The sequence below is a fragment of the Drosophila rhopaloa genome, unplaced genomic scaffold (genome assembly GCF_018152115.1).
Source record: "Drosophila rhopaloa isolate 14029-0021.01 unplaced genomic scaffold, ASM1815211v1 contig_3, whole genome shotgun sequence".
Lineage (NCBI taxonomy): Eukaryota > Metazoa > Arthropoda > Insecta > Diptera > Drosophilidae > Drosophila > Drosophila rhopaloa.
In genome coordinates, this window is record NW_025335123.1 from 15,048,026 (window position 1) to 15,066,266 (window position 18,241).

Consider the following 18,241-nt stretch of genomic DNA (forward strand, 5'->3'; position numbering starts at 1 on the left):
TTGGAAAATCATTTATGCTAGCATAGGATTTATTTTGTTGAATAAAAGAAACTTATTTTCAGTTGGTGTTGTTTTAAAATGGACAGGTATATCAATAAAGGATTTATGTTTTAGATTTCTATAACCTACACATTTCGGTTTTTGATATATTTTTTTAATAAATAATTAGCCAAAAACCCAGTTGGTTTAAAAGTGAAACTGCATCAATAAATAGCTTGACATTCCAGCATTGGACCATTATTTCCCAGGGTTTTGATGAAACATTAAACTGATATTAAATAAAAATAACAATCTTAAGCCATTTAAATAATTTCAAATCATCGATAAGAAATACAATAGAATCACGACTTACCAACTGAAATGATTAGCTTTCCTTTGATGTAGTTGTCTTTTTCGTTTTATTTATAACGATTTACACTGAAGGCATATAGAATTAAGCTATTAAATTAGTTTACGCTGATAAATAAAGGCTGTGGGACACACACAAAAAAAATGGGAAAAGGGAATTGGAAAGGGGTTCCATCCGGATCTAGAACATCTTCTTTCTGACCGCCGTGTAGCGCTCCATGTAGACATCGTAGCCATCGAGATCGGTGAACTGCTTCGAGTTGAACAGATTGCCATCCACGGCCAGGTTGCAGATCTTCGAGTCCTTCAAGATCCTGGGCGTGAAGGCAGCCGCCTGCAGGCAGTTCTCCTCGAGTCGGAGGGTCTTCAACTTGGGACAATTGGCCACGTCCTCCGCCAGCGAAGAGATTTGGTTCTGATTCAGGTTCAGTTCGGTCACATAGAGACCACCCACTTCGGAGGGCACCTCGGTGATCCTGTTCCTCGAGAGATCGAGCACATCCAGCTGCTTAAGTCCACACAACATGGAGGGGAACTCCTTTAGCTGGTTATTGCTCAGGTTCACGGTCTTCAGGTGACTGCAATTGGCCAGGGTCTTTGGTAGCTTGGTGAGCAGATTGTCCATCAGCAGGAGCACCTCCAGCTTGGCCAGTTCGCCCACCACCTCGTTGAGTTCCACCAGTCGATTGCCACTGAGATTTAGGTGCTTCAGCAGGGTCAGCTTGCCCAGTTCATCGGGCACTCGTTCGAAGCGATTCTCGGAGAGATCGAGGGTTTTCAGCACATTCGGGTAGGCCTTTAGTTGCGGTGGGAACTCCTGAAGGCGCTGCAAGGATATCTTCAGGATTCCCGTCTTCTGGGCCGTCTCCAAGTGCTGTTTAATCTGTTTATTGCCCATTGTTCAGGGAACAAGGTGGTTACTCCTCTAATTAAGGTGGGGTGGTTTACTACCGATGACGAATCCTGGTCTCAAACTCTGCTTATTTGCAGGGTACGGCCTTCTGTCCTGGTTTCCCTTGGGTTTTGCTGCTAAACAAACACTTTCAGGACCTTTGCTTCTGGCCAAAACAATAAAATTAATTATTTACGATTTTTGACGAAGTGTTACCGTATTTGCACTATGTGAAGCCAATCTAGATATATACTAAAACGGAGAAGTACCTAAAATATATCACGAGCGGGAGCGAAACTTCGCTAGACACCTAGCACTGTCACAAGCCACGTGGAGTATAGTAGCTACACAAACCCATTTCACATTACAGTTTTAAAATTTTAATAATAAAAATTTAATTAAAATTTTCAAAAATTCAAGGCTATAAAATAATGCAAGCAGACTTTTTTATCGTTATTTTCACTATATGTAAGTATATATATAATATAATATGTATAAATTTGATAGAATTTGCAGTATTTTATAAAGTACTGCATGTGAAAACGTTGAATTCTTTGTAAAACTTTCCTTACATGTTAAAATGTTCGTTTTTTTTTAGCCGAACCACACATTGCAATTTTAAGCTTTTTCAAATAAACTCTAAAAATACAAAGTAAACAAGTTACATTTTCGCCAGTTGTAAAAAGTTTTTTATTTCATACCATATTTTAGTCTCAAATATATATATGATATATATATAAATATATATATATAAAACCTTTGCAATTTTCGTCTAAAACTACACAATAAACTTAACATAGCTCATTATATTCTCTTCAGTTTTTTCCCCAAAAAAATTGGTTGTTTAAAACGCTTCCGATGGAAATTATTATTATGAAAGACTCAAAAGCAATATTTATTTTTATTATATTATCGGTTGGTTCCGAAGCGTTCAAAACATTACTCGATTTCATGCAAAAATAGTATCTCTTATTATTTTTTTTTTTTTTTGGGGACTCTTTCTTTTTTTAGTGTTGTTTTCTATTTATAAATAAAAGCTAGGTATTAAATTAAAGTTTAAAATTAGGAAAAAAAATGATTTTGTTTGCAGAAAAAAACACAAGGAAAATCTCATCTTTTTTTGTTATTGTTGTTGTTTGTCTTGTTATAATTGATGGAAAATCAAAAAATAAAATAAAAATTAAAATAATTTTCTGCCAAGCGATTCGAGTTGTGATCATTGATTAATCCATGTTTATGATAGTTTTGGGGTTTTGTTGGGTGGGTAACGCGGGGGTGTTTTAGGGAGGGGTTCAAAGGTCAGGGCTTAATCACAGAACTACCAAAAAGGGGGGGCGTTTGGGGAGCGTGGCTCTGTCCAGGGCTTGAGTTTCAACTAAGTAGTATGATTTGTGCTAAATAAAAATAATAATCCAAAACAGAATTTGGAATTTGGGGCTTCGGACAAAATGATGGGGACTACAGGCAGGGTATTCGATATATCGAAGGGCATATCGGGGCATCTCATCTCATTTCATCTCGTCTACTTGGCACGATCGGGCTCCACCTGCTTGGCAAACTCGCTCATCACATCCTTGTAGATGACCGGATCGAGATTGCGGCCCAGCATATAGATGAGCCACCAGTCCCCGATGTCCAATTTCCGGGATAGCGAACGACATATCTCCATCGGAATCATGCGATTGCGGGCGTTCAGCAGACGGGGTCGGAATTTCGGCATGAAGATGATGCAGGCACTGCAAAAAATTGATGTTTAGTTAAAGTTTATGATAAGAGAGTGTTAGATATTGCTCATGGGTATTAAAATCCATTACAATCGACTAAGAATTCCTCTATTATATTACATTAAATTGAAATCTTACCGGAACATCATCAGTCCGATGAGCAGGACGAGCAAAATCCAGAACCAGAACCAGATGAACACGTAGGTCTTCTCGTTCACGATGTTCAGTGGCAGGATGCAGAGGGAGTCGTGCTTCTGCAGCGATCCGGAGGCACCATACTTGTGGAAGGTGCACTTGGTGACCCGGGGGAACACATAGACCATGGGGTCCACCCGCTGCTCCTGCGGCACATCGGATAGTTTCATAATATTGGTGCCGTACGAGAGGAACTCGCCGTCGAAGAAGCGATTCATCAGATACATCTGCACGATTATGTTTATGCAGCAGAGCAGTTCGCAGGCCCAATACCGAATGGCATACAGCTTGTGACGCTAAGGGGGGGGGATATTGAAATTCGATCAGTCTGGGATTGGAAAAAGGCTTATGCAATGAACACCCACCTTCACGTGCTTAATTAGATAGTCCAGCAGGGCATCGCGTTTCGCCTCCTTCTCCTCGCGAGTGCAAATCGTGATATTCAGGCCCATCACAATCATGCGCATCAGGCCGCCCTCGAATTTGTTCCACAGGAATTTGGGCGTATAGCAGGCCATGGCCTAAAATAAATGGATAAATAACTTAAATATATTAACATATTATTTAAGATTCGTTTTCTAAAAAAATCAGGTTGTTGGCTAATTATTTTGGATACTTTAAACACCTGATCTCTAAGATATGTTTATTGAATCCTATTATGCCATGTGAATCTTATCATTTGTTGGAGTAACATTTTAATTACTAAAAAAACAATCTAAATAATTTCGTGAAAATAGAAACCCTTTCACTTTAATGTTTGCACTTGCCAGCTGGAAGATCATATGGCAATAGTGCAGGAATGTGTTTTTGAACAAACACTTTTATTGGAATCTGTCGAAGCAATTGACACATTGTCGTTGATGTTACTGCTGTTGTAATTGCCACTGTTGATGTTGTTCGTGCTATTTAGCAAGTCATTAATTATATTTGGTATTTCACAAGTCCGAAACACTTCTGTTGCGCTTTCCTCATTTGTTTCCGCCGCTTGAGCAATACGTTGACCCATAGTCGATCACAAGCTCCAGTCCAAATGCACAGAAAAAAATTAAATCAATCAAAAAGGGGTCTTTAATAAAAAAAAACAAGTTACTGATGAGCTGGTTGGGCTGACTAACTGACATAAGTTTCTATATTATGGTGATAGTATGAAAATATTACTAATTCGTAATATATTTAAAGTGTATTTTTGTATGTTTATATATTAGAAAAAATTTACAAAAATTTACATTAATTTGTAAAAAAGATAAACAGCTTTTTTATCAGTGCATATAGCAGTCCCCTATATCTCCCTATATATCCACGCATGCCACGCATTCAATTGAACTTAATTGGAGCGATTGCCTCTGAGCAAAGGAATCGAGACCACTAACAACGTAAGCCCATTGTTGCACAGAAAAAAATGAGGATCTCCTTCCATATCATGATATCATATTCTTATAAAATAAACAGAAAAGTTCACAAATATACGTGAACACTCTTTACATATGATAATTGTATATTTGATTAAAGTCTGACTTTCAATTTTATTATCATATAATATTTGAGTTAGATTATATCAGTTAGTGTAGTGTTTCAAAACTCACCTGGAAGAAGAGTACGAAGCACACCCACTGGTAATAGGTGTAGTACTTCTTGGCATCCTCATCACCGAAATCATTGGCCACACCGGGATGAGCTACCTCACGACCAACCTGAAAAGTGTAAGAAACCAAAGGGTATTTAATATCAAGTACTTTTAAAGTACAACCCAAATATTTATTTCATTTTAGACATGTGCTATACAGAGTCTATAATCTGAATCTCTATAAGATACCCACAATTAATCAAACTATCCAACTAAACGGCTACTTAAGTTTCCAGACAGGCATCCGCATGGTTTCCCTAAGTTATTCCGCCCACACATTGTCAATATGTTCAGTTCACTTGTTATATGCGATTTATCGGGTTTTTTGATCGGACAAACTGTCAAAAAATACAAAAGAAAAAACAAGATTTCTTCGAATCGTATCAAATCATGTCAAATTGAAAAAAAAAAAAATGATTAAATTATTTTTTATTTGTTATATACAGGAAACAGTCCGATAAATCTCTAAGCAACGATTTCGTATAAATTTTGATATCAGCCGAGCCCTACAAATATGTACACAAGGAGAAAATAATGTATCTAAACATCGATGATCATATATCTAACATATTAAATTTTTAAATCTAAATCATAGGCATTTTTTAAAGAAATCTTTTCAATACCGATTGAAAAAATATAAAAAAAAATCGAAAGTGAATAAATTGACCTTAAACATGTTTAATTGATCTTGGTTCTGCATTTTTTTTTGGTGTAGTCCAATTGGGGAGTTCCACCCGTGGGGAATTCAATATCGGTTTTTCTTTTTTTTTTTTTTTTTTTTTGTACAAATCTCTGCCCGCAGCAGAAAAGAGGAAGAAGCAGACAACGCCCAGTTTATAATTGCTTTATAGTCCGGGCATGAAATATCACATATCCCGTGTGATATACCTTCCTTCATCCAAAAGGGTCGGACGTGTTTAGCGTACAGAGAACTTGACAGGCAGACAGAAAACTAAGAAAGCCAAGCGAATGGGATTCTGCAAGGGTTCCGCAGTAGATGAAGATGAGTGGTAGAATACCATTTTTGCTGGATCTGAATCGAAAAGGAAGTGCTTATAATTGAACGGAAATGGTTTAGCATTGGGTTAATGAAAACTTGTAAAAGGCATATACGAAACTGGTTTATAAAAGGGTTACCTGATCAGTTAGTTATTAGGTAGTGTTGAGACGCATTATCATAAAAGATATTTTCATTTTTGTCTATATTTTTTGTAATATAAAATATTCAAAAAAAAACTCTATACAATCATACCTTTAAAAATTTTGAAGTTACTAATAAATATTTATGAAAGTATAATAAAATATGTGTCGAATCCAGAAGTTGGATGCTTTTAAAGTACTCTCTTTTTCTGGTTTTAAATCTTCTTAATACTTAATGGTCCCTGTATCTTAAGAAACTTAAAAAAAAATCCCTCTTAATAAGCTCTTGTATTTTGTATGTTTTGTCTTATTAAATATTCCCAAATTATCTTTACAATCATACCTCTAGAGATTGTGAAATTGCTAATAAATATGAATGAAAGTATAGTACTAACTATATGTTCAATCCAGAAATGTAATGCCTTCAAGATTGCCTATATCTCACTTACTTTTCAATATTTTTGGATGCAAATTTTTACACATATTGTTTAAATGTTATTTTATCTTATGGGAAAACAAAAATTTTACCGAGACTATTCGGATTGCTAATACAAATTCGTAAAAAATGAGCAATCAACCATACAAGTGCCCATCACCTGGAGTTTCTTAAGGGGGAAACATTCAAAGCCCCAGGTGATAGGCACATGTACCCAATCATTTTCCGGACTCACCTGTCTGCGGAAGGCATCCGGCATGGTGAAGGTGCTGTGAATCCAGCAGAACGTGTTGACCACGTGCGGTGGAACGCCATTGACGATGCAGCTGATCGGCTGGCCCACGTATTGGGTGGCGGTGATGATCAGGCTGCAGGTGAGCAGGAGCACCGTGGTGAAGGAGTTGTGCAGCCGGAAGACGGCGTTGTCCGTCTGGATGTCCTGCCACTTCAGGTAGCTCTTCAAGCTACCCAGCAACTTATACATCTTGGCACAGTTTGGGTCTCGGCGGCCGAATCACGATCGAATTGGGAGCTTCTCCTCCGGGCAGTGTTGTTGTTCGTACCGCAAAAAAAGGTAGTTATGCTATGTGCGCTCTTAACTTTCTTTTGCCGGTTCTTGTCTTGATTCGAATTCTCTTGCCCTTTAACTTTCGATGCATATCAACTGCAAATGAATAAATATGATACAAATTATAGAGATTACAAATCTAGGTGTATTTATACCAAATGTTCAACTAAAATCAATTCAGATTTCAAATCAGCTATTGAAATTCACAAGTGCAAATTATGAGATGTCAAAAAATAGTAGACTATATCCGCTTAAGACATTTTGATCCTATAAACTCCTTGTGCAAATGAAAGTGAGTGAAATTCTAAGAACTCTTAGCTTAAAGCCTTTCATTGGGGTTTCATTAAATCAAATGAAATCAAAATGATCCCCGCTGCACTTAATTTAATTTCTGTGTAGGTACACTGAGCAAATACAAGGCTGCTATCTTCGTATCTGTGAAGTACATTGCGCTGATTGAAAGACAAGCAACACCTAGCAATTGAAGTTTTGCCGAATCGTGTTGAATTTCGTGGTGAGCAGTCAGCTTCTGATTGTTAAATGCGCAGAGCGTGAGTATTTTGGCATAAATCAACATCAACTAATAGAATCTTGAGACGGTTTCAATTTCAATTAAAGATACATTTCACAGCCACGACGACGAGCAGCTCAGATCTCTTGTCAGCTGAAAAAATTGATGCGCCATTTAAGTAACCAATTGCCATTTGCTCCACTTGCCTGTCTGTGTGGCCCCCGCTTCAGAGTCCGATCTCTTTTTCTCAGTCCAGCAACATAATATATATATATAATATATGTGGGGGCAATGCTCCTCCAGTGGTTCTGGCATCGCGATCTTTGTGCAATGCATTTGACCCAAGCGCCACTGGGAGACCCCATCTCAATTGTGTTAAATCGTAACGATTTCTTTGACTTGCAGTACTTAATACTAAAAGGCATTTATCCTAATGTATTTCCCAAGTTACCTATTATCTTTTTGTTCTAGATTTATTTATTGTTTAATAGCCAAAATGAATATGGATTCAGTCATCAATCAAAACATGTTTAAAGTAATATTTCTTTCAAAGTGTAAATATTTATAAAATATAACAAAACCACACACTAATATAAAATCATTTATTATATCTTATATTTTGCTTGTGATTTTTTAAAATTTAATTATGGTGGTTCCATAAAATATTTTTGTAGGTTCTCAGCTAATTTATTCACTCTCAAGACTGCATTTCCCGAATTCCCTAAACAAACTCCATTGCAGCCTCCATTAGACCATTCCGCCCATAAATTGTCTCCTTCCTGGCTAAAGATCCGCCCCCTTTTTTTTTTTGCAGTGCACCCCCCCTCAACGCTTCGCTGACTTTGCGTTTTTGCTTTTGAAGTTGCAGTCATATATAAACAATGGCCCACCGCCCACATCCTCCCACCATCCCTCCCCCCATCCCACATTTCCACATGTCCACACACATGCAGCTGGCACTTGTTGTTGTTGTTGTTGTTGATTTTCTTTCGTTTTCCTAGGCATTTTCATTGCCAAGGCCGTGGGGACCATGGACTGCCAAGTGTTGCCAGCCAGAAGTTGATAGTCGCGGATTTTGTGGAAATTTCGCTGTGCAAATTGCAATTTGTTTCGGTTTCAGAAAGGGGTGGCAAAAGCGGGTGGGGGGGAAAAGCGGAAAACGCGGGTCTAGTTTTAGGTGTCAGCTCTTCCAATTGTTTTGCGAAAAGGTCGTCGCAACTGCATTAATGTTGTTTACGTGACGCCGCTTGGCAATTGTCTATTTTGGATACCCTGAAAATCTAGGGGAATGCTGTATTTTTTTATAGGTTGCTTGTGCTTTAGAGCATAATGAATTGACTAAGTTATCTGATCTTGAATGAATTAAATATCTTCAAAATGATTTATCCCTTCCCAATAATAGTAAATTTAAAATGAAATTAAGTAATATCACTTTTTAAGCTGCTTTGTAAACGTTTTCTCTAAAAAAAACCTGTTATTTAAATTGAAATAGGAGAAACGTGTAGTTAACACTTCGCCCACCGATTTTCCCTTTTAAGTAACAATTCGTTTTGCTATTTTAATTTTTAGTGACTGTTTCACTTTGCAAATTTATTTAGTCGTTGTCGTTGCCAATTTTGCTGGTGTTCGTACACTTTGTTGTCGGGTCTTTTAAAAGCTTTAACATGCTTAACCTTAACATGAATACAAACACGAGAACTGCAATGGCAATTGCAATATTGCAATGGCAACAGCAATTGCATTTGGAATCTGAGTTTTTTTTTTTTTTTTTTTTATATTTTCTGTTTTGCGGGAGTCTGTCTCTTGAAGTTGTGACGTCAATTTAATTGCATTCGACTGTACAACGAGTTATTTTTGAGTCGGTCCGAGTTGATTCATTTTCATTAGGGTTTGGTTGGTGTTTTATTGGGTTTTTTTTGTTTGGTTTTGGTTAGCAGCTGGTCGCCAGAGCGGAAGTTGCCCTTCGGGGTGTGCGTGTGTGTGTGGCGCACTAGGGGTGGCATCAAACACAACAAGAAAACAGATACTACTCACGCACAGGAAATGGTAAATATATATAAGATCTATAAGGCTAAAACCCTAGCAAGATTGCTGCAGTAAACCCATCATTGTGTCACGTAAATTATTACATTCAGTTAGTAAATATTAGCTGAAAGACAGCTTCCCATTAAAATATTCAATGCATCAGTTATTGAAAAAAATCCTACAAAATCAGTCAACAAATGGCAAACATGAAATCCTCAAGCTTGTTAAAAGATAACACAAAAAAAATGATTAAAAAGTCTTTACTTAATGTTGCGATTAAAAACCAGTTTCAAACTAAAATACTGCAAATCCTATAACCAGTTTTTAAACGTAATTATATTTATTTGAATATTCATTGAGTTACATTTTGATCTACTTCGATGAGAAAGTTAAACCAATAAAGATCAATGTAATAAGATCTCAATTCCTATTATACCGATTACTATCGCCTCACGCAGCCATCGCTAGTGATCTATTTACGCGGCAGCTGGCCCAGAACAAAACCTTTTTGGTCATCCACTTCTGCGGCTAGTAACTTAGCATGCAGCTCAGGGAGGATCGGACCGGATCGGATCGGATGCGATGGGATGGGATGTTTTAGGATGGGATCGTTAGAAAGAAGAAACCGCAACATAGCGTGCACATAATAGGGATACTAGGGCTGGGAGGAGGGGCAAATAGAATGGGGGAGGGGTTGGGGAAGAACAAAGGTAGAGGACGGTAAGGTGTAGGGGCAGATACTACGTGCTCCTCCCCCATTTGATTCCCTGATTGGCGACACATGCTCAAAAACAATGAATCGCCACTGTTCTGCGTCACTTAAATTGACCATTTCCGTTTGGAGGGGCCAAGAATTTTTAAGGGGCAAAGTGGAGAGGGGGTCATCTTTGGGATGCGAAAAGAAGAGATGCCATAGATGTCGCCGAACCCGTCAGACGGGATACTTCTAAGGTAAGCCGATACACGACAACAATACATTTTGTTTATAGTAAAATGTACATATGTTAAAATTTTTTTTTTTTTTACCTAATATTCGAATTAAATTTAACCTTAAACAATTTGATAAAATCATTGTAAAATTAAAAAAATATATCTGTGAGATTGCATGGACATCTTTTTTTCAGTGTATTTTAAGACACGAAAAATTATGAAGCGGGAAGAAAGATTTCATGGAAAATAATGAGGAAACGAAAGAATGAAGGGAATACAGGGAAAGGGGAAAGCTAATAAGAGGAGCATAAAAGAGGAAATGTGAAGTATGCTGGGAAACAAAAGAATCATGGGATTTCAGGAAAATCTAAGAAAGGTAAGTTTCTGAAATCATATGGATTTTTTAAGAAATAAGTCAGAAAAACATATTAATTATGTATTTAGAGAGATTAAGAGATCAGACTCAGATTGATCTTAAAATCAGAATGCCCAATCCAAACTGAAAAGAAACAAGATTAGCCCAAACTAAAGTTCTTTGCAATACTATACTAGAAACAAAACACATTTCCAATATCTATAGACCCAAAAATCTTTCAGTTACACTTAAAAAACTGTGAAGCCCATCTTTGTTTTATGATGAAATAATGCTGGCTTTAATCAGCTGATGTAATAGAAAATAAACAATGTCTATGATTGTTTGCGCAATATCATATTTATCTTAACATAAAGATCATTCAGATGCTATGGAAGAACCCGATAGTTTTTCTCACAAAGAGAAGCTTTTGTTTAGTTTTAAGCAGCGAAAGTCATGGTTTTTAGAATACAAGCCTGGTATTATAATTCGTAATACCATCTTTAAGCCTAAGGAACCCCAATAACTCTGGGTGTCACCCGAATTGAGACCACTACCGATCAAATCCAATTGGCTTAATTGGTTTCTAATCAAAATAAAGCTCCAAAGCTGAGATCTCACTTAATCTCAGGGGTTAATAGTTATACAACTAATCTAAACGTATCTTATCTCTGTCCCTGTCGCCCACCTAGGCTTTCTCGTTCTTCAGAAGTCATCGGTGTTATTCGAAAGCTCGGCTCGAAAGCTTCATCTTAGACAGCTTTCGTTGGAAAGATGAAGAAATGCAATGCATTTCGGTTTTTTTTTACTTATTGTAGAATTTTTTGTTGTTGTTAAACTTACGCAGAATTCCGTTGTCTTTTAGGCTTTTCTTCTGGTTGGTTGTTCTGTTTGTCTTCGTATTGTTTTTTTATTTTGTGTCACAGCATGGCGTGTGCGTGTGTGGGTGTGTGTTTGTTTTGGGGCTGCTTCTTCTTCGTCTTAATTTTTGTGTTTTATTTTACGAATCAGCTGCCAGGTGGCCGTAGAATTTGCATGGAACAGGTTCTTGAATGCAGCAAATAGTGCCTTAAATGAGGATATTTCTTTTTTTTTCAAAAATGGGTTTTCAAGAAAAACCGCGCACACACACTCACTGGAAAAAATACCAACGCAAAACGGGAATTCTCCAAAAAAATTGTTAGTTTATTTTTTTCAAAAAAACTGTTTGCTCGAATTGTTTATACCGTGTATAGAACTTGTTTCATTCGATTTACGCTGGGTGTCTGTTGTGTTTTGAATTTTGTAATTTTCCTGTGTTTTCGAGCGCCGCGTAGACGCTCGCTATGGCTTTTGTAGCACGCTGTCGCCGTCGCCGTCGACTGCCGCTTGGATTTCAAATTTCACAGCGACTCGCACTCAAAACCGAAGCCCATTCCGTTCTCATTCCATTTCCCATTCCGCGCCATTCCGCTCTCCATTTCCAAGCCGTTCTCTCTCGCTCACTTCAAATTGAAACAGCTGGCGGGAGAGAAGAGAGAGTTTCGGTTTTTAATTCTCTCTTTTTTAAAACTCTCTCTCTCTCTCCTTTGCTCACTCTGTCTCTCGCTCTCCCGCTCTCCGAATTTGTTTATTTAAACGAATTAAGCCTTAAATTAAACTGATCGCTAGCAATGAACTAAAATTGGAGCAGCAATTGCCCAGGAGATATACTTTTCTTACCCCCTCTATAAGTCTTTAAGCTCCCTTTTTTTATTTTTCTCTTCCTGCTTGGCTGCTTCCAATTTAGTTTTTTGTTCACTTATTTTCATGCATTTTGGCCCTCTTGATTCTTTTTTTTTTGTTTTGGCTTACGAAAAGGTAAGGAAAAACTCGAAATTCTTAATATGTGCACTGCGAGAAAGTTTCGACGTGATTTCCAAAATTAGTAGTTAGTGAAATAATTCTCTTAAAAGACCAAAAACAAATTTTAAGATCTAATTTTCGTTAGTCTAGAAGATATTTTTAATACATTAATTGTTCGGTACATCTTCAATATACTCTCATATACATATTTCGGTCGCAAGTTCGGTAGTTTCTTTCTCTGGATAGATGAAATGCTCAACAATGCGGGCTTTTGAAGGTGAACTCATCTAAAAATTAAAGATTATTCGAAACAAACCTGATTTTGGTAATGCTTTGATAAGAGGGAAAAGAGAAACTTTTAATAACAACGGGTGTAAAAAACTAGGTATGCCAAAGATCATAACTCAAAAAATTGGTAATTGTTGAATAATTATAACTGATTGATGGATTCAAATATTTCATCATTTTGTTGTTGTTTTGAAAGTTTTTTGATCGTAAATCATGATCATGACATCTTTTGAGTATTGTCAACTTTTGCTTACTACTTGTTTGATATTATAAATATTCGCTGATTTACTTTTCATTTGTTTATTTTATCCTGGAACATAATCCAAATTTTCCCTGTCTCAGCAGGGATTTCTTGAGATTCTGGATGGATCTCGATAAGAACGTGTTTCGCGTCGAAAACCAAGTGATATCGGATCCGATTGCTTGCTAAATCTTTCGGCGTGTGCGCACACTTCGTTTTGTCAGTCAGTCATTGAGTCAGTTACTCAATTGGCCAACCCAGCCATTATGCCCCTCGATATATGGCCAGATCTCAAATTACAGCTATACACGATATATACGAGAGTGTGGGGAGTGCTTTTGGCATTGCAACCACATTTCGGCCTGGATTCCCCATCCCTTTTTGCTGGTTTTGTCTTACGTTTCGGCCCTAAAGAAATCGGCCGTGTCCCCATCCCCAATCTCCATTGTATCATGCGGCGAGTTCGTGTTGCTTTTAATTTTAAATTAAGGTTTTTTTTTCGGGCTCGCTCGTCTTGACATGGCCTTTTTATGGGGCCACAATAAACTCCGCACTTTCGGGCATACAAAAAGAAATCAAAACCAAAAAATAAAAAAAGAATGTGTAGACGTTGGGTAAAATGTTAAGTGCGTTGTCATTGCCACGGACATGAGAAGCGAGTAAATGGAGCTCGGTTTGAAGCCCCGATTGAAGTTTGAAGTTTTTGGGACTATTACTTAACTGCGTGAAAGCTTTTTTTATTGAAATGCCTCTATAGCACACCCACAAATTTTGGGTCCAAAGAGGTTTGATCAGTAGGAATTTCAAGCTTGGTAAATAAGAAGTATTTTGAACGATTTGAATAAGTTAAAATGGCTGTCCGTTTGACAGAATTGTCGTTTATACTTACCATATTTTTGTAATATATGTATATATTTTTTATTTTTTTTATCATGTGATAATTCTATGGGTCTTTGATATTTACAAATCTACTCGCACATGTGCAATTAAAACGACCACACATATACATATTCTCTTCGCACAAACTGTACCCACACGAAATGCCGAAAACATGTGGACAAAGGTATCATTGGTAGTACCTTTCACTTGGCCAAGTGTCACGTCTGTCGCAATCGGTCCATTAACCACAAGCCCCCCGCTCACCCACATACGTTAGTCCAATGTGGTACTTGCACCAGGTATCAGTGGTATCGATATCGGTGGGCTTATGTATGTACGTGAGCAGGAGCACGAACGTTGATTTATATTTATCTCAGTGTGCTTGGAAATGGAAATGGACCCTCCTCCAAACCAAACCAAACCATCTCTCTAGTGGCCAAACTCTCCTCTCAGAGCGACTCGCTCACTCATCTGTGCAAATCTCATTTTCGCAGCAGCTGCTCCTGTTTTTGCAATTTCCTTTTCGGTTTGCTTCCTTAAAAGAGGCGAAAAAGAGGATGGGGAAGAAAGAGAGAAAAAAAAAAGAGAGACGGAGAGACAGAAAAAGGGGGTTGCTTACGAGGGGGGTTGCAACATCCTTTTATGTCTGGCTTTTTTCTACACAGAAAAAAAGATCAAAGATCATGATATAAACAATATAAAACTTCAAAATAATAGATCTATGATACTTTCACCAAAACAAAGTTTGATCCCAGATATTATCACAAATATCAAATCAAATCCATTTATTCAAATGTTTTCTCCCTGTGTACCTGCGTACGTGTACAAACTCAAACAAGTATGAAAACAATTCGCAGAGCGTTGCAAGATTGACGATCAAAAGGAGTTGTGTGGAAAGTAGTGGAAGACTCGGGACCCCAGCATCCCGTAAAACATCCCGACGTTCTATATATAGAGTGCGACCAGGCATATGTTTTCAAGAAAACGGAGATCGTCAATGTCCGTGGTACTGGAATTCATTAAACAAGCTGGAGAAGAATCATCTTGAGGTGCTATATATAGAGCTCCTTTCTCAGAAAAATTAGCACCGAGAACGAAGGCCTTCAAAGATCTAAAAGATCGTAAAAATTTCCCAAGGAAGTGCCATATTAAAGACAACCATAAAAGAAGTTATTTCGAGGAAGTATAATGTTATAATCAAGTGAAAAACCCCAATAAATTTCACACAAGTACAAAATACAAAGTATTATGAATGATCTGTCAACAGGATTTAAAAGATTTGTGGTTTTTTATTCGAATCAAAAGCATTAGAAAACAATTCCATAATGTGTATGATTGTTTAATTTTCCAAAAACAGAACATTTCACAACTGTCTAAAGGCCTAGAAATTATACTAGCCATTTAATGTTCTTCGAATTTCTCGTTGAACATATATTTTCATATTATTCAATTGACCTATGAGACCTCTTGAACATTTTTATGTGCCCAGCTTTGCTTTTAAAACCGATCATTAAATGATTAATTTGACAAACATAAAAAGTACATTGACTTATCTTAAAGTGATCTTCCCCGCATTCTAATGAGCCGAAAATCTATCTTAGGAAACATTTAAATGCCTATTCATAGAGCACTTGACTATTTCCCCTCATCCGTATGTCTACCGATCGCAGAAGATCATGTTCAGAGCTCTGAGTTGGGACTATAATGAGCTGAAAACACGGGTGTAAGAGGGTTCTAGAGCGGATCGCAATGACTCAATGCCGAATGTTCGGGTTTATTGTGAAATTACTTCCCTTCTGGCCACATTCCAATCTTGGTCACATCGATTCTGAAGTTACGGGTATATGTACATATATACATATATCGGTCCAAAACGAGAAAACCCGCTTGGCTTTCAATTACCAAGTCGTGGGCTTGGCTTGGCTTGGCTTTTTTTGTGTTGGCCAGTTGGGTGGTGGTGCTGGTATACTTGATCGGTTGACAATGCTCCCGCTCTCTCTTCCCAAAGATTCTCGAGTCCAAGAAGCAGTAGGAGAAACGCAGAAAGAAGTTGAATGCCCTCGTTTTGGTTTGGAGTTGCCCACTTCAAAGAACATTAAGGAACTTTAAAACACCCTCGAAGATTTGATAACAAATTTGGGAGCACAAGATTTCCCAGTGGTATAATTGAGTTTAGGTTGTCAATTATGATTATTTTTTTATTTTAGGGGTTTTTACTTTTATCAGCAAACCCATAAATCTTCAGTCATTATGATTGTGGCTTGATGCATTTTTTTAATTCTGGCTTGATAAGCCTAATTTTCTTATAATTATAATAAACTGTGTTCTCGAGGTTTCTTAAAATTGTACAATTCAATGGCATTGGATAATAATTTTTTTACTACTTACTTAATTTAAGAGTAAACGGCTTAAGAAAAACCAATAAACCTCCGCACATAGATTTTAGATTTCTTATTCCTACATTTTGTTTAAAATGTATAACACCCATTAATAAGAAAATTATTTGTGTTGACCATTGTAAAGATAATGTTCATTTGAAACGAAGACGAAAATAGATGTAGATACAAAATCTTGTAATTTCCATATAAAATGCAACTTTCTTTCAAAAATCTCTATACCCGATTGGGTGAGTGTACTGTAAAACAACCTAAGAAAGCATACCAAAAAATGCCAACACAAGCCATAAACTTGGGAGACAAAGCAGAGGAACAAAGAGCGAAGAGCTGCTTTTGTATCTGTATCTGAAACTCTGGCTCTATGTGAGCCCGTTTGTTTGTTTTTATGCTCTACGCGTCACGTACTGAGTGCCTTTTACCTGTTGCTGGCTGCACAACAAGTTTCAGGTGGGGTCAAAGCCGATAACCGATGGGCCCGGCGATAGCTCTACCCGATTAGCGATTGCCAGGGCGCCCGCCAAGGATATATGATATAAATCTAGCCCTAGAGACTCTAGCCCTGTTACCTGGCAACCGGTTCTGCCAATAACAAACAACAGTGGCTAAGGTGAGAGAGCCAAGTCAGCGTCAGTGATGCCACAAGCATTTAATAGCTTACTACATTTAGTCCAATCTCAACAGTTTTGGTTCGTTTGTTTTTTAAAAATCCTGAATAGATTGTTTAAAAATTACGTTGGTATTTTTAAGCTTTACAGATCTGTACTTCTTGGATATTATAATTTTTGGGTAGATATCTTAGTATTTTTAGCGTTGTGTCTTAAAGACCATTTGAAGCCATTTAAACCAAATTTTAGAATTTAATAGTTAACTGACCTAACGTTAACTGGCCAGATCTCGCTTTAATTTTATTCATAATTCCGAATTAAGCTATCTTGAGTTTCGGAAAGTTACATTTTTCATAATTAAGCCTGGTTTTCAGAGCACCTATATAAATATCAATAAAAATACCTAAAAATGTTTTGTGTGACCTATGTTGACCTCTGGAACTGGCTAGATCTGGCTTGGAAATCGCTAAGAAAATCTCGCAGCTCATCGCTCCCTCTCTCCATGACGCTCTCTTTTTGGCCAGCGAAACGAGCGGGAACGGAGTCGCTGCGGCGTTTCAGTTCCAGTATAAACTTGGCATTTGCTGACGACGCTGACTTGACTGCTTGTTTTGCCTCGAAATATTGGTGTGACGTAACCATGTGGCACGCCCACTACGGATGGCTTGTAAGCCTGGCTTTCAGCGTTATCTTCCTGATGAGCCTGCAGGTGCTAACGGTATCTGGGATCGAGTGCTACGTCTGCGACACGAGCGATACGGAGCATCCGTTCCAGTGTGGCGAGTGGTTCGAGCGGTACGACGAGCCCGACATCCAGCCCCAAAACTGTTCCAGTGTCCATGGGGCGCAGTTCTGTGTGAAGCACGTGGGACGCTTTGAGGGCGGAATCGGCGCGAAACGATTCTGCAGCTCCAAGGACATGGGAAACTATTGTGACTATGTGCGAAATAAGGGCGATCGCATGGACTATCGCAGTTGTATTTACACTTGTGATACCGACGGTTGCAATGCCGCTGGAAGGCTGGAACTGGAATGGGGTGTGGCAGCGGCCCTACTAACACTCACCTGGCTCTTACGATGCTGACAGACGAGAGAGAATTAAAGCCGCATCTCAACTTTATTTTTTTTGTTAATTGTAAGATGTAACAAAGTAACTGAATCACAAACACACACTGTAGTATAGAGATAATTAAAGAACACAAAACCAAAACCAAAAAATTATAAACAAAAATCGAGAAAAAACAATGTTTTTGTATTCACGGG

At 37.8% G+C, this 18,241-nt stretch overlaps 3 protein-coding genes across 4 annotated transcripts; 1 reads left to right on the plus strand and 2 right to left on the minus strand.

The window, feature by feature from the left end:
* Positions 1-379: 379 nt before the first annotated feature.
* On the minus strand, positions 380-1,482 carry LOC108047127 (leucine-rich repeat-containing protein 57). The gene has a single exon (XM_017127214.1). It carries the CDS (start codon positions 1,244-1,246, stop codon positions 530-532), a length of 717 nt encoding a protein of 238 aa, XP_016982703.1. The 5' UTR covers positions 1,247-1,482; the 3' UTR covers positions 380-529.
* Positions 1,483-2,349: 867 nt separating this feature from the next.
* On the minus strand, positions 2,350-12,130 carry LOC108047116 (innexin inx1). Of its 2 annotated transcripts, none has more exons than XM_017127196.2 (7): positions 11,882-12,130; positions 11,589-11,792; positions 6,595-7,023; positions 4,743-4,850; positions 3,525-3,680; positions 3,103-3,455; positions 2,350-2,976 (listed from the first exon to the last, which is right to left on the minus strand). In XM_017127196.2, the coding sequence occupies exons 3-7, from the start codon at positions 6,841-6,843 to the stop codon at positions 2,763-2,765; spliced, it is 1,080 nt and encodes a 359-aa protein (XP_016982685.1). In that variant the 5' UTR covers positions 6,844-7,023; positions 11,589-11,792; positions 11,882-12,130; the 3' UTR covers positions 2,350-2,762. The 2 variants fall into 2 exon arrangements, with proteins under 2 accessions (XP_016982685.1, XP_016982684.1); XM_017127195.2 differs by having other exon boundaries at positions 11,589-11,813.
* Positions 12,131-17,533: 5,403 nt separating this feature from the next.
* Positions 17,534-18,241, plus strand: LOC108047089 (U-scoloptoxin(05)-Sm1a). The gene has a single exon (XM_017127145.2). The coding sequence runs from the start codon at positions 17,619-17,621 to the stop codon at positions 18,060-18,062; it is 444 nt and encodes a 147-aa protein (XP_016982634.1). The 5' UTR covers positions 17,534-17,618; the 3' UTR covers positions 18,063-18,241.